This window comes from Solea senegalensis, unplaced genomic scaffold (assembly GCF_019176455.1).
Source record: "Solea senegalensis isolate Sse05_10M unplaced genomic scaffold, IFAPA_SoseM_1 scf7180000014654, whole genome shotgun sequence".
Taxonomy (NCBI): domain Eukaryota; kingdom Metazoa; phylum Chordata; class Actinopteri; order Pleuronectiformes; family Soleidae; genus Solea; species Solea senegalensis.
In genome coordinates, this window is record NW_025321090.1 from 138,916 (window position 1) to 153,206 (window position 14,291).

Below are 14,291 nucleotides of genomic sequence, written 5' to 3' on the forward strand. Positions count from 1 at the left end.
ATCACAACAGCTAAATGCTCAAGCCATGTTCAGCAGCTTAGACTGTGTACAGAGCTTTAGGGAACGTCATAGAATGAGATTAAACGAACAATTGTGCGTCTTGTTAAAAATACCGTTATGTATGCAAATTGCTCCTGATGCGTTCTAAAGAAGAGCCTTTGAATGCAGCATCATGTTGTAAGGTGTTTAGGTGATGTGCCATGATGAGCTGTATTCTTCCTCTCAAACTGTTCTAGTCAAAGCAATCAGGAGTGTTTCATTATGGTTTAGTTCTATTGAAAATCATATAAAAAGTATGTAGCTTTTAAAGAAAATTCAAAAATATAGCAGGGACATGTGCCTGTGTATTACTATCAACTTACATGACATTTTCTTTTTCCAAAAAATCATTTTCTCTAGGCACCTGCAAACCCAATTACTGGCCAATAGGAAGTATGCAATGTGTCAGTGTGTGTGTGTGTGTGTGTGTGTGTGTGTGAAAAAAGGTTGTGACACGTACAGTGATTTAAGGAACATTCCAGAAAGTGTCGTCAGAGCAGAGTTATTTAAACAACAACAAAAATGCCGTCAGACCAGTTACACAATGACACAGCCGCACGTTCACTGATGAGTATCCTTCACATCTGTTACCGTCAATAATAGTCACAAAAGAATGTTTTGCTTCCAATTTCTGTGCGACAATGAAAACCCCATAAATTTCAAACGTGAGTTGCTGCTGTGAAAAAGGACACTCAATTATAAATCACAGTCCACTCCAGAGAGCTGCTTTTCATACTGTGATGGCTGCTTCTCAAACTCTAGTGGATAAATTACATCGAGAGCAAGGTCAGCACACGTTTTATGTAGTCACACCCCCGGTAAAAAGAGATGCTAAATCAAGAGTTTGCCCATCAAAATCTAAGGGAGCACATATTAGTGTGACATCCCGACAGCTGTCTTAAACAGAATTAAAAGTTCCACGGGGGGAAAGACACAAAGAATAACAATAGAGACAATACTTCTGTATAAAAACGGTCTTGTTTGAGTTAAATACTTCCTGATGTTGCTTTTCATTGCTGGCTTCAATTCTAACAACACCAATGTTATACGTTTCAATGCATAGAGTACTCTGATTCCATTTCAATTTCCATTTGGTCGTGTTTAAATGGTGTTATCTACTTTACTGTCTCTGCTAAAATGTGCAAATGCACAGGAGAACAAAACAAGGCAACACATACCATAATCCCACGCTGCTTCCTGATTCCTGACTAGGCCTTTATTGTTTTGATTGAAAGAATCCTAGCAGCTGAAATTTACGTTCTGAGCATTTATAAATCGAGCATTTTTGTTACTATGTGGGTTTTTCACAGCTTGATTCACATTAAATACCAATACACGACACACTATGAGTGGCTCGGATACACAAACATTCAAAAAAAAAAGAAAAGGCTCAGACGAATGAATTCTATCGGAGAGAAACAAGTAAAGTCGGGGCTAAATGTAGAGAGCAGACATTCACTTAGCAACAAAAAAAGGAGAAATGTAATACATCCTGTTTGTTCCATTTACAGCAGCTCGATTCAGCTCCCACTCTGCAACCAGAGTCGGACTCTTTTTGGTTTCAGGAAAAACACCCTGTGAACATGTAGATCAATGCAGCTCCCAGATCCCTGCATTCCATTTCAGTGTAATAAAGTATCACGGTTGTAAATGACTGTGGTGCAGGTGGGACAGTGCTCACCTTAGTCTCCAGGGAATGACAGATCGTTATCTCGCCTCGTTGAAATAAAATATTCCCTGTATGGAAACTCCACTGCATATTTTCTTTAGTGACTTGGGGAAAGTCCAAAAGATGCTGCAGATAGAGTCATTTCAGTGAAACCTCATTCTCTCTCATTTGCCTAAACATTGGACACATGACCGCTTTATCACCACTCACAGGTTTAATCAAATGGATCTCAAAAGTCGTTTAAACAGCAGCATTTTTTATCGTCTCATTTTCACCCACACGTGGCAGCAGCATTCATACAGGAGGAGACCACACATTAATAACTGAGGTATTTCAAAAAACAATCAATGTGTTTTTGTCATTATAGCCCACTTCACCTGATTTTGACCCTATGTGTTGGAACGGAATGAGTTTTACAGACGTAAGTTATTACTTACTGCTGAATTAGACTAATGCTTTTCTTGTGTGAGTCAGGACATGGATTGTGCACTCAATAGTTTGAAAATAAGCACACTGAGAGGGGAACAAAAGTGTGTTCTCGAGCCTGTTAGACAGATACTTTGTGCACAATCATATTCAACTTTTTCCCACATTTTTGCATTAATCTTTTCAGTAAAAGCCTCACTGAAAATGAGGACAATATTCTTAATGTAACATTGATGTTTTCATACCATAATCATTCCATTCAAATTGCCTTAGCCAGAACTAGATTCATGCTTAACATCCCGTTTCCATTAGCTGTGCTATTTCCCACTTGCTGCACCTCTGAGCCACAGACAGAGCTGTGGATCCAGAAGAATCAAGTAGTGTCTTATCTGCCCCATTCAGCAGCAGAGCTTTTACAATTGGCACACAGGCATGCTGGGCAGCCAGGTGCAAAGGTGTCGCCTTGTTTGCATTTACCGCATTTACATCTGCATGGTGAGTTATCAAGTGAAGCACGCATGTGAAACTGACACTGGTACATGCTACATGTAAAGGTGTCCATCCTTCGCTGTCTTCTGTCACGTTTGAGTCAGCGTTGGCTGCCAGGAGTTTTGCCACCACCTCTGGCTTGCTGTGGTAGCAGGCGAGGTGGAGTGGCGTCCATCCTTTCTCGCCTCTAGTATTCACACAACCACCCTGGTTCTCCAGCTGGACCACTGTAGCTTCATGACCCTTCAGGGCTGCCAGGTGCATGGGTGTCCAGCCTTGGAGAGTCCTGGATACTGGGTCAGCCCCATTGGACAACAGCTGCCTACATATGCCTGTATAACCCTTCAGAGCAGCCAGGTGAAGTGCAGTGAATCCCCTGCTGTCTGCCTTGTTTGTACTCGCTCCACTCTTCACCAGCTGTCTCACTAGTCTGAAATGGCCTTCCTCAGTGGACACGTGAAGAGGAGTGCACAGAGAGTTGTCGGTAACGTTGGGATCGGCTCCCTGTGAGAGGAGGAGCTTGGCAATGTTCAGATGCCCGTAGGCGGAGGCAAGGTGGAGCGACGTCCTCCCCCATGTGTCCTCCTGTTTCCTAAACGCGTCCTCTGACAGCCGTGAAAGCAGCAGGCGCACCACTGTTTCATGGCCGTTCTGGCAAGCCAGGTGGAGGGGGATCCAGCCGCTTTTTTCCCGGGCATCGGCCACAGCTCCTTTGTCCAAAAGGAGACGTACAGTCCTGTCGTCTCCATTCTGAGCACCAAAATGTAACGGTGACCACTGGTCCTCATCTCCCTGGGTGACCGATGCACCATGTTCCAGTAATAGGGAGATGATGTCATGAAGCCTGTAAAATAGATGTTGCATATTGAGCAAATGTTTTATCCCATTTTTCCCCAAGTGTATAAGTCCAATGTTTGTTGTTTACTTATAAAACTACAGGCGTCAAAACTATTTGTGGTTTTAAAGGGGGTTGAGAACAGGACACAGCGATAAGTCTACAACTCATTACTGTGATGTTGCCAAGCAACCAGCTAAGACTTACTGTTTTTAGTAAGCTAAGCAAAGCATTTCCTGATTTTTATCCATATAAATGTGAACATTCGATGATCTATTAAACAACTGTGCAGACGTTTATGAAAAATGAAAAAGCGAGTTTTTTCTTTGGTACAGACCTGTACAGAACCGCAATAATTAGAGGTGTGTAACCTCGAGCAGTCACGCAGTTGATGTCAGCACCCAGACTTAGGACATGCTTCACACTGTTGGCATCCCCGCTGGCCACTGTGTAGTGAAGGAGGCTCTCTTTCCCTGAAAACTCGATGGAAACATGTTCTTTTCTCAGAGACTCTCTGAAACTACCAAAGTCCTTTTTGGACAAAAGGGAGAGAATGTTGTCCTTGGCATGAGCCTCTGTGAAAGGAGAGCAACAGGAATTGTCAGACAAAGAAATTGTGATTGTTGTTTGTGATGCCAACTTTTGTTTTCATGACTTCATACTTTCAGTATCTTCATGTTATTGTGTGGATTGGGTGTTAGCTACACAGCGGTTGCTGTCAGGATCCTGTGTTGCTGAGTCGAAGTCGGCTTTCTCAGTGAAAGATTTGTCTTGCACATAAGATTTTGGACAAATGCACCGAGACAAACAATTTTTTCCTCTACTCTAATTTCAAAAACAAATCCTCTAAGAGGCAGCTGGTTGATTGTGTTTTTCAGGTCAAACCATAAAGTATTAAAATCGTGAGAGAAGTGCAAATAGCATTTTTTTTAATGTCTGCCCTCCAGGCTTTCTTTTAATTATAGTTATTTTCCACCCTATTTTACCTGTGTGTTTACCTGAGGGAACATCAGGCATCTGAGGGAAAGCGATCTAAAATTGAAAAGAAAGAAATAAATAGGAAAAAGGTGATTCACAAATCATTAGCCGTCACATCACTCATCGTAATTGGCTAGTAAGCACATATATCAATCAATATTGAAAGACCAGCTTAAAGGGTATAAATAACTCAGATATTAAACACAGATATGTGTTTAGCTGCTGCGGTTTTTATATAATATAAATAATTTGCACAGAGTAAGTTTTTGTACTTTTCTGTTTTAACTACAGAGTTTTGTTGAAAAGAAATATGAAGCCAGTTGCCATTTGTGATCTCCTGAATCTTTCCAGTGTGTAACATTAGAATGGTTTGATTGCACAGGTGTAGAATTGCTTTATTTGGCTTATAATAATCTGTTTACGTACTTTGGGCAAAGGTCATGTTTTACGGCGTGGAGAAACCAGCCGGAGCGTGCATTTTGCATTTCTAAGCAGTAGTTTACTGTGCAGATCAAGAGGAACAACATCCTCTCTGGTGTGAGATTGCCACTGCTTTTTGTTGTGGAACAGGGAAAAAAGGGGGTTCTATATTTGTAATGGATAAAAGAAAAGTAAACTTTGTGTCCAAACTAGATGAGTTAGAACGAGTTAGAACCTTTGACACAGCCTTTGTTGCTAAATATAAGACTAGCTTCTAGCTTGAATGAGGGGACTTTAATAGAATAAACCATTTTTGTTTTTTACTCTTCCTTCATAGTATTTAACCTGATGATACCATAGCTCTTATAGTATTATTCAAGCAGAGTATGAAGTGGAACACACTTTATGTACAGGGGGAACCAGCCAAGATAAATCCGACGTCTGTCCTCTATTGCCTTTCATGCTAGGGTGGTTTGGTCCTGGAGCTTTAAGGACTTCACTGAGAGCCTCCGTTTTCATCACGGTCTCTGCAAACAAAACAGCAGACATCAGCTGATCTGAATTTGTGTCGTTAAACTAATGTTTCCCAGATGTGCAACTCTAAAACCCAATGGGATCTTCTCATAATTGCATCACTTTAGCAAACGAGCAGCCATGCATAAGGTACGAGCGAATTCTTCGATAAATGTAGGTATAACCGCATACTGACTTTTATAAACATGGGGAGCGAGCGTAGTAGCCATTTACAAACACTAATAACAGTAATTAGTGTTTGTTAAAAGGACTTCTGAATAAAAGGTCATTGTCTAAACAAAGGTGACCCTCCTTATGCATTTGATTCCCAGCAGCTACTGCTGACTTTATAATTACATAGCAACAAGAAAATCAAGAGGGAAAAAAACATCACGTTTCTAAATGTTAAATGTAAATGTGTTCATTAATTTTATAGAGCTGCTACCTGCATCACATGTGCTTCAAAGGAGAAACATCTGGATCATTTTATTTAGAGAATCACATTTTTGCAAAAATGTAATTGTAAATGTTTTCTGAATGTCTACTTTGGGCCTTGTTAGAGCTCATCAGAGACAATATTACTCCATTGTCTTCTCAATGTACATTTTAAGGAAACACCAGCTCAGCAGCTGAGGGGATTCAGTGGATAATGGCACTGCAGTTCTCCCGAGAACTTAAAATTTATTACAAATATAATTGCGTTTTTTATCAAGTTGGAAAATGAAAATGACAATGCACACCTGAGAACTGTGGCCTTTTCCTGTGATCCTGGTCCCAACACTGCTGCATGATGCTGACCATTGGGTCACACTCGAGGGGCTTCTCGTCAGGTATCCTCTCCAGACAGGGCCTCTTTCCTTGTGATACATGTAGGAGAACTTTGGTCACACTGCAGCCTGTCAAAGAAACAAATGTCAGACACGTACATGTGGAGATCCACACATGCAGAGAAACCACGGCAGCAATCCCGTTTCTTTTGTATATACAGTATGTGTGTATATATATATGTGTGTGTGTGTGTGTGTGTGTGTGTGTGTGTGTATATGTATATATGTGTGTATGTATATATATATATATATATATATATATATATATATATATATATATATATATATATATATATATATATATACACATATGTGTGTGTGTGTGTTTATGTGTATATGTATATGTATATATATATGTGTATACATACATACATACATACATACATACATACATACATACATATACACACCTTTGGGGCAATGTTAGACTATGTATTCCACTCCCCCCAATTCCTGTCTTATTCTAAGATCAGTCTCTTGATCTCAAAGCAGGACATTTCAAACTATGTGACGAAATAAAATATTACGTCTGAGAGTTGTATCATCAACATTAATAACTGGCAATGGCTGGCGTTTATGTTCACATAAGATTGTTGTTTCAGTCAGTCATTCTGAATGAGGGGTTAATGGTCATATGAAAACAATGATTTCATAAGTGCCATGAACACTCTTAGGAATGATGGACACAATATAGCCCTTGTCGTTACTGGAACCTATTCAAATAATAACTCAGAGGGAGCCATCATGAGCTGCCACAGCAGCTTCAGTGCACACTGACACTGATTATTCAGGAGAGATGAAGGTGTTTAAGTCTCATGAGCATTTGGTTTGGGATTTGGCTGTTTGGCCAAATGATTTGCATCACTTTTCAGTGATCCCTCATGCACCTCACAGGAGTATTGTCATCTAGTTTTACCACTTTCCACTTTTTCACTATCTTCCTTTATTTTGTATCATGTCTGTAATCTTTTCAGCATATTAACTGCCGCATGCCAGAGTTATATCAGATAAGTCTGTCAACAGTAAAGCCCTTAACATAATCGAGGATGCAGTTTAGCTGCATGGGAACATGGTTCTCTCCCAAAAAAAAGATTTTGTTGAACATTAACTGCTTTCACTCAGACACCATTGAAGTGAAAATGTCGAGTCTCAAAACATTCAACGACAATGTGACGCTTGTCAACTTGTTACTTGTCATAACCTACCTGCATACGGCTTCTGCTGTGTCAGAATTTCCCACATCACGATCCCGAAGCTGAAGATCGAAGCACAAAGAGCTGTCATTTTCTCACATTTACACATTCAAGAAACACCGAGGCAATACTGCTCCTACTTAATAAATGAAGTTGTTTTTAGTTCCACAAAAAAAAACCTCGATTTGCTTTTTTGAGATAAAAAGGTAAAGAAGGAGGAGTCACACTTGAGCTACAAACAGTGAACAGTATGCCTCTGTTTTTATGAGAGAATGAAAGTAGAGATCAAGGTTACACTTCATGAATTGTAGATGGTGCTTTGGAATAGGAAACACAGCAGTGACTCTCTGATGGTGCAATTTTTAAAAATGCCCTTGGCCAGTCACCTGTAAACATCGAAGGTGGTTCCTGGAGGATCGCGACACTGAGTGAATATCTCTGGAGGAATGTAATTTATGTTTCCTCTCGCTGTCAAATGCTCCATGAACGACTTCTTGCTCGTGCCCTCTTCCCAGTGGATTAAACCAAAATCTGTAATCTTAGTTGGCAAAACAAGAATCCAGAATGTTACACAGAATTGCACGCTTCAGAAATACCAAGAGGTCACTGTAAGCATTTTCTGTGTCGTCTGTATTTCACTGACCTTGACATGGAGATGATCATCTAACAGGATGTTTGATGTCTTGAGGTTAAGATGGAGTAGTGGGGGTTTCATACTATGGAGGAAATTCATGCCCATAGAGGCCTCATGAATCATCTGGAACTTCTTTGGCCACATCAAAGTGTGACTGGCCAGAAGATTGTTCAGTGATCCATGACTCATGTACTCCATCACCACACCAGTCGCCTCACTACACAGTCCATACAGGGATGCGATGTACTTGAATTTCACTTTGGCTAAGTTGGACACCTCCTCTATTATTCTTCTGTAGTAGAGGAAATAATGGTCAGTGGAGGAGCTTTGGGAAATGTGAACTTTGATCACTGTGTCAAACATTGCACTACAAGATGCTTGTCATATCCAATCACGAGTAAGTCAAAGAGCAGAACTAAGACCACACACCTACCTGTAATAGTTGTGTTCACACAAGGTTGTGTCAACACTTTTCAGAGCACACTTTTCCCGCCAGAGTTTGAGCTTGACTTCGTACACCTGGCTGAATCTGGATTCTGCCACCTTAATCCAGTTAGCCTCAAAGTCACCCTTCCTGAAGTCCCTGAATTGCCCCGGGGATCCGTCAAAGCAATCCATGAGTACAGAGGTCTTCTCTGACACGAGCCTCCAACGCACTCAGTCTTTAATCCTACATATAAACAGGGTTTAGCAGTGATCGATAGGCTCCGCTGGAGATTAGGTGACACGAAAAGTTGTAGACCACGGACAATAAAATCATTGGCAGCTGGCTGTGTGAAACGCATGTGCACTCGCGTGCATATAAGGCTGCTTTGTTTTGTGGGAGGGTCAGAGCCACAAGTTGTTTACACTGAAATGTGGCAAAGCCGGTTCTTTTAGCTGCCAGGAACTGCTGACTTGGCTTCCAGTCATCTACCTGTAAATGTTTCCCAGAAAGCGTGCAACTCTTTAGCAATGTCAGGGTTCGGCACCAGCAGAGTATCGGTTGCTGATATGATAAAAATGCCTGTTGTTATTTGGCACTGTGTATACAGCAAATGAACTGCCTAATGAGCCACCCACTTCTATCAAATTGCACTTTAACAAGGCACTTAACCCCCTGCAGTTCCAGTAGAACTGTAGTCTGCAGTTTGAGTTTGAGAATATGACATTCCTCTGTGTGTGTGTCCATTTACACCATTGCAGTAATGTCCACATCACATAACTTGTCTTCCGTGAGATTATGTGTTTATTCACTATCTTGTCCAGTGCTACAAAAGATCGATAGCACCTCTTACATCTGTCAATGACAAATGACGTAATGTAATGGACGTTATTCAGCGTTTGAAACAGTCAAACCCTCCTGGCACAACACATACAGTACAGCATTACAGCATGATGAACACTCGCGTTGCAAGGATTTATGAGCACTGGCAGTCTATTTGAATTCCTATCCTCATGGCCGTGGGCTACCTGTGTAATGAATCGTGTAATTTTCTTAAAATTGGATTTTACGTCAACATTTTAAACCTAATTTTATGCTGATTTTGTCTTTTAATATGTTTATGTGAGGGCCACACGGTTGGTGCAGCAAGAAGACGCAGGTTCACGACCCGGTCAGAACCAGGGCTTTTCTGCATGGTGTTTGCATGATCTCCCCGTGTGTGGGGGGGTTTTCTCCAGGTTCTCTGGCTTCCTCCCTCCCACAGTCCAAAACAGATGAGGCAAACTGGACTCTCTAAATTGACTGTAGGTGTGAGAGTGAGAGTGGATGGTTGTTTGCCTCTGTGTGGCCCTGTGATGGACTAGCAACACTCACATGGAGGATAGACGATGGATGGTTGTTTATATGATGGGCACACAGTGGTGCAGCGGCTCACACTGTCTCGTCACAGTTGGACAGGTGTATGGTCAAACATGAAGGCTTGTTTGCGCGTTACATGGATACATGCTGAAGACTTGTCTGACTTAAGTTGAGCAACATACACCAACCGTGGTTCCTTTTGTGGTCGTAGCAGCTGAACAGCGGTCTCATGTCGTACTGTGAATGAGTTTCAAAGACAAAAGGTGCCATGACCATCTCACAGTGTGACATGTACTGCTACATGTATCTCCTATACTTACATCATGACCTATGATTCAATAGGTGTGATTATCGTGCGCACATCGTACCTGATGTGTAGCCACGTTTAATGAAATGTGAACATTTGTGTCTGTATACATTTTATATATACACACAGAAAGAAGTTTGTCATCTAACGCTGCAAATAGCTAATATGCAAAAAAAAAATATGCAAAATGAGTTGTAAATTCAGCTTCACTGTAGGATGACTTGGAGTTTTTTCATGTCGGGGATGTGTGTGTGTCTGTGTGCGTGTGTGCGTGTGTGTGCGTGTGTGTGTGTGTCTTCTGTCAAAAAAGATTTTCACTGCTCGGATTATGTGAGAGGATTACCGTAATTAGAATCTCATTCAAGAAGATGGTGACACAACGATGTCCTTCCCCATCTTCCTTTTTTATTCCCAGCAGCTGTCGTGTTTTATAGGCTCATCACTTGTATTTCACCACCACTCAAACTCTTTTTTACTGTTGAATTTATGTCGAGACATAAGGTGTTTTGTTGTGATGTCATATAGAAGGAGGTAAACTAAGGAATACACATCTATAGATAGACATAGTCTCCACATAAGTGAGACCAGTTTGGACCCCACCTTTTATATAAATTGCTCCTCTGGGCCACTGTAGTAACTTTGGCAGTCACATAAATATCTGGGCCATGTCCCTTGAGTTTCCTTTCACTATTCTTTTCAAATAGCAAATTGAAATGCAATCCAGCTAAGTTCCTTGCAGAGTGCATGACGCAAACACAAAGTCAAATCTGAGTGTCCGTCTCCACATCCCCATCTTTCTCTCACTGTTATGAACTGTAAATGTAGATGTGACTATGTGGATTTGGGTGTGCAGAGTTTGTTTCACCAGAGAGACGGTCAGGTGAGTATTCTGCTGTCATTTCTTATCATTTCTGCTCCAAAGTCACACACATAGAGATGTTTATTAATAATTCAACTTCAATAGGATTTCCCTATCCTGCTCCATTGAATCAACCACTTCACCCTGCAGGTCTGAGCCAGGGAGAGCGTGCATAACCCTGTGGTGATTTGCATTTAGTGATGTCCCATGGCCTGTATGTCTGTCAAAAATGGGGGGAGCTATAAACACATTAGTGTGAGGATTTAAGTGATTGCAGAATAATCAATTTGGATCATTGCAGTGAGCTGTGGAATCTCTTGCATAAAGAAATGAATAAAAACATGAGTGTGTATACAGAGTCGGCTCTAGGCATAGGCCAGATAGGCAGTCGCCTTGGGTGCCATCTACTGGAGACAACCACAAAGACAAAAAAAAACGTTTTCTTTCAAGCACATTTTGCTAGCAGTGTGTTGACTGACGTACTATATAGTGTTTTATTACTGGTGTAATCGTGTAACAACTTTACATACAAATCAAATGTCACCAAATCCACCATATCCCAATCTTGCCTATGGCAGCAAAATGCATAGAGCCGGCCCTGTGCGTATCATTATGAAATACAAAGTAATTTCTCTTATTTTAGCAACATTCATCTCCTTACATGCCACATCATCGGTGTACACACTGTATTTGCAGCACATATGTTTTTACTGGACAATATTCTGTGGAATTCTCTCATTTAAGTGTCTACTAAAATAACATAATAAACATCCAAACACTGCAACTCTCATTGTCCATCTCTCCCTGTGTACTGTGCGTATGTGTGCGTGTGATGACAGATGAATTTAACATTCGCCATAGTTTCATGCTTCACTAACACGCACTACTACAAAAGACATACTCGTGGATTGATGTGCCGATGAAACCTGTGCAGGCTGTCATCAGATTCCTGATTGGCTTCCTGATTGAAGTCCGTCTTCATTGATGGAACCAACTCAACCAATCTCCGAGAATTGCATTAGCAGGCTCCACCACGCTGGGTAAGCTGAGGAGCTGGAGCCAAAGGCTTCTCTGTCGTCCTGTGTGTTCTCTAATACTTGAGCGTCTCTGATCGCCATTCTGTGCACACACACAGTGCTAACTAAAAAAAAACCCAAACAGGATGAATGAGTGTGGTCACGGTGTGTTGAGCTGGGTTTTTAATTTGTTGTGTGCTGTGGTAAAATGTTGGCATATTAAAGCTGTGCGTTTCAGGTGTGTACATTAGTTTGTTCCCGTGTGTCTCTCACAGGAGCCCTGAGCATTTTTAATCAAAATCTAGCCCTGTACATTTTTAATGCAACATGCATTTCTGCAGGATTACAGACATGTGAGCTGACAGATAGCTGTAACACAGTGAATCATGAAACACAAGCTGTCTCGGATATTCTCGTGGGGAGGGAAAAATTCCAATATGATATAATATATTAGTGTGTGCAACGCTTCAATAAATTGAATATAAACCAAGAGCCTTTGAAATCTTTAAAGCCTTATTTAATCCACAAAGGTATGCATTTGGATTTAACGTGCCTATTTTCCTGTGTGACTACGAGCTTCAGTTATTTCTATGGTAATGAGAGAAAAGCATATACAGTGAATCAATAATCTGACAGTTGGTTTCAGTTGTAGCAGTTAACATTTTGTCATGTCTTTAACCAAACAAACACTGAAGTACTTTTACACACTGTTTTTCTGTGTGTTTCGTGTAAACGATCGTTTTAGTTGCACAAACTATGATGTGTTGACAATGGCACATTTTTATCTACTAACTCTGTCGATCTTGCCCTGGTAATACTTCCTTCGAGGACAAAAGTCAGATTTGAATCTTAAACTTGCAGAAAACATCATCATCTTTTGAATAATTTATAAGAATCATTTTAAGCGTAGATATCAAACGGACATGTGTCATTTTAGTATGTGAGATGTGCTTCTAAAGTAACTTGTTATTCAGAGAGCAGACTGACCTTAACCTTGCTGAGCACAGACACATTTAAAGCTATCGTGTGTAAGTGGGTTCACTTTCTTTTACCTTTTTTAGTCAACATCTTCTTCGCGTACCAATGACTATCACGTAATACAATCTGATCTCTGTTCCACCTGCGACTGAGTGTGATAGTATGAGTGTGTTTTCTTCACAAATGATGTCGTCAGTATTAAAAAAGCTTTACTTACTGCACATTCTCCTCCCCTCGGCTTCTAGCAAGCGGTGTTGTAATGTAACAAAGTGCAAGTACTATGTGTCACTGTGTTGCTCAAGGACACATATAGGAAGAGCCAGGAATTGAACCCACAACCTTCCATTGGAAAGACCACTGAGCTACCACTGCACAATCCTAACTTATCATTTCTTTTAATATTCAAGTACAGTAAATGTCATATACTTTACTTAAGTAGTGTTATAAAAAGTGACTTCAACTTCAAGTCATTTTCTGGTACTTTTACTTAAGTATCACGGTATTTTATACAAGATTGCTAGTAAGCCAAGAGCACATGGGGCAGGATTGGGATGTATCTGTTGCATTGGTCAGTCCACTCCTTTATTTTAATGGACAATCCGTGTAGAAAATATGATATTTACAGTTTCTCTTCTCTTTCTAAACGGTGGTGCAGATCTGACTTTGTGCTGCCAGTATCTCTGGTCTCAGTGGATTGAGAATTCACATGCTTTAGGTGTTAAGCCCTCTGCCTTCAGTAGACGTGTGAGGGAGAAATAATCACAATGCTGACAGTGTTTTCACTAAGATACAGTGAGCACGGATGAAGGAACAAAAGAAGGAACGTTATGTGCCAAATAGATGGCTTTTTTATGTATTATTTAATTGCAAGGCTCATGGATTTAGAGCATATTTAAGATATTCGTAAGTAAAAAATGATTGACCCGTCCTCTTGAGAGACAGGTTTAAATCATCGCATGAAAGATGAGGAATGATTCATGATAACACATTTTACAATTTGTTCCTATGATGACATGGCGTATGATTGCATGTTCTCCCTGTGTGTGCGTGGGTTGTCTCCGGATTCTCCGGTTTCCTCCCACAGTCCTAAAACATGCAATATGGGGATTAGGCAAATTGGACACTCTAAATTGACCGTAAGTGTGAGAGTGGATGGTTGTTTGTCTCTGTGTGGTCCTGTGATGAACTGGCAAACTGTCCAGGGTGTAACCCTGCATGTCGCCCTGTCGGCTGAGATTGGCACATCGCCCCCCGCGGCCCTCATGTGGAGGATAAAGCGGTAGAAAATGGATGATGTATGATGTAATATGTGATTGTGACATTTT

General features: G+C 40.8%; 1 protein-coding gene across 2 annotated transcripts; it reads right to left on the reverse strand.

The window, feature by feature from the left end:
- Positions 1–504: 504 nt before the first annotated feature.
- ankk1 (ankyrin repeat and kinase domain containing 1) lies at positions 505–8,815 on the reverse strand. 2 transcript variants are annotated; one of them, XM_044016574.1, is made up of 9 exons: positions 8,457–8,815; positions 8,033–8,315; positions 7,776–7,927; positions 7,402–7,451; positions 6,110–6,265; positions 5,259–5,383; positions 4,457–4,490; positions 3,796–4,033; positions 505–3,467 (listed from the first exon to the last, which is right to left on the reverse strand). In XM_044016574.1, the coding sequence occupies exons 1-9, from the start codon at positions 8,639–8,641 to the stop codon at positions 2,426–2,428; spliced, it is 2,265 nt and encodes a 754-aa protein (XP_043872509.1). In that variant the 5' UTR covers positions 8,642–8,815; the 3' UTR covers positions 505–2,425. The 2 variants fall into 2 exon arrangements, with proteins under 2 accessions (XP_043872509.1, XP_043872508.1); XM_044016573.1 differs by having other exon boundaries at positions 4,445–4,490.
- Between the last annotated feature and the right edge of the window lie 5,476 nt (positions 8,816–14,291).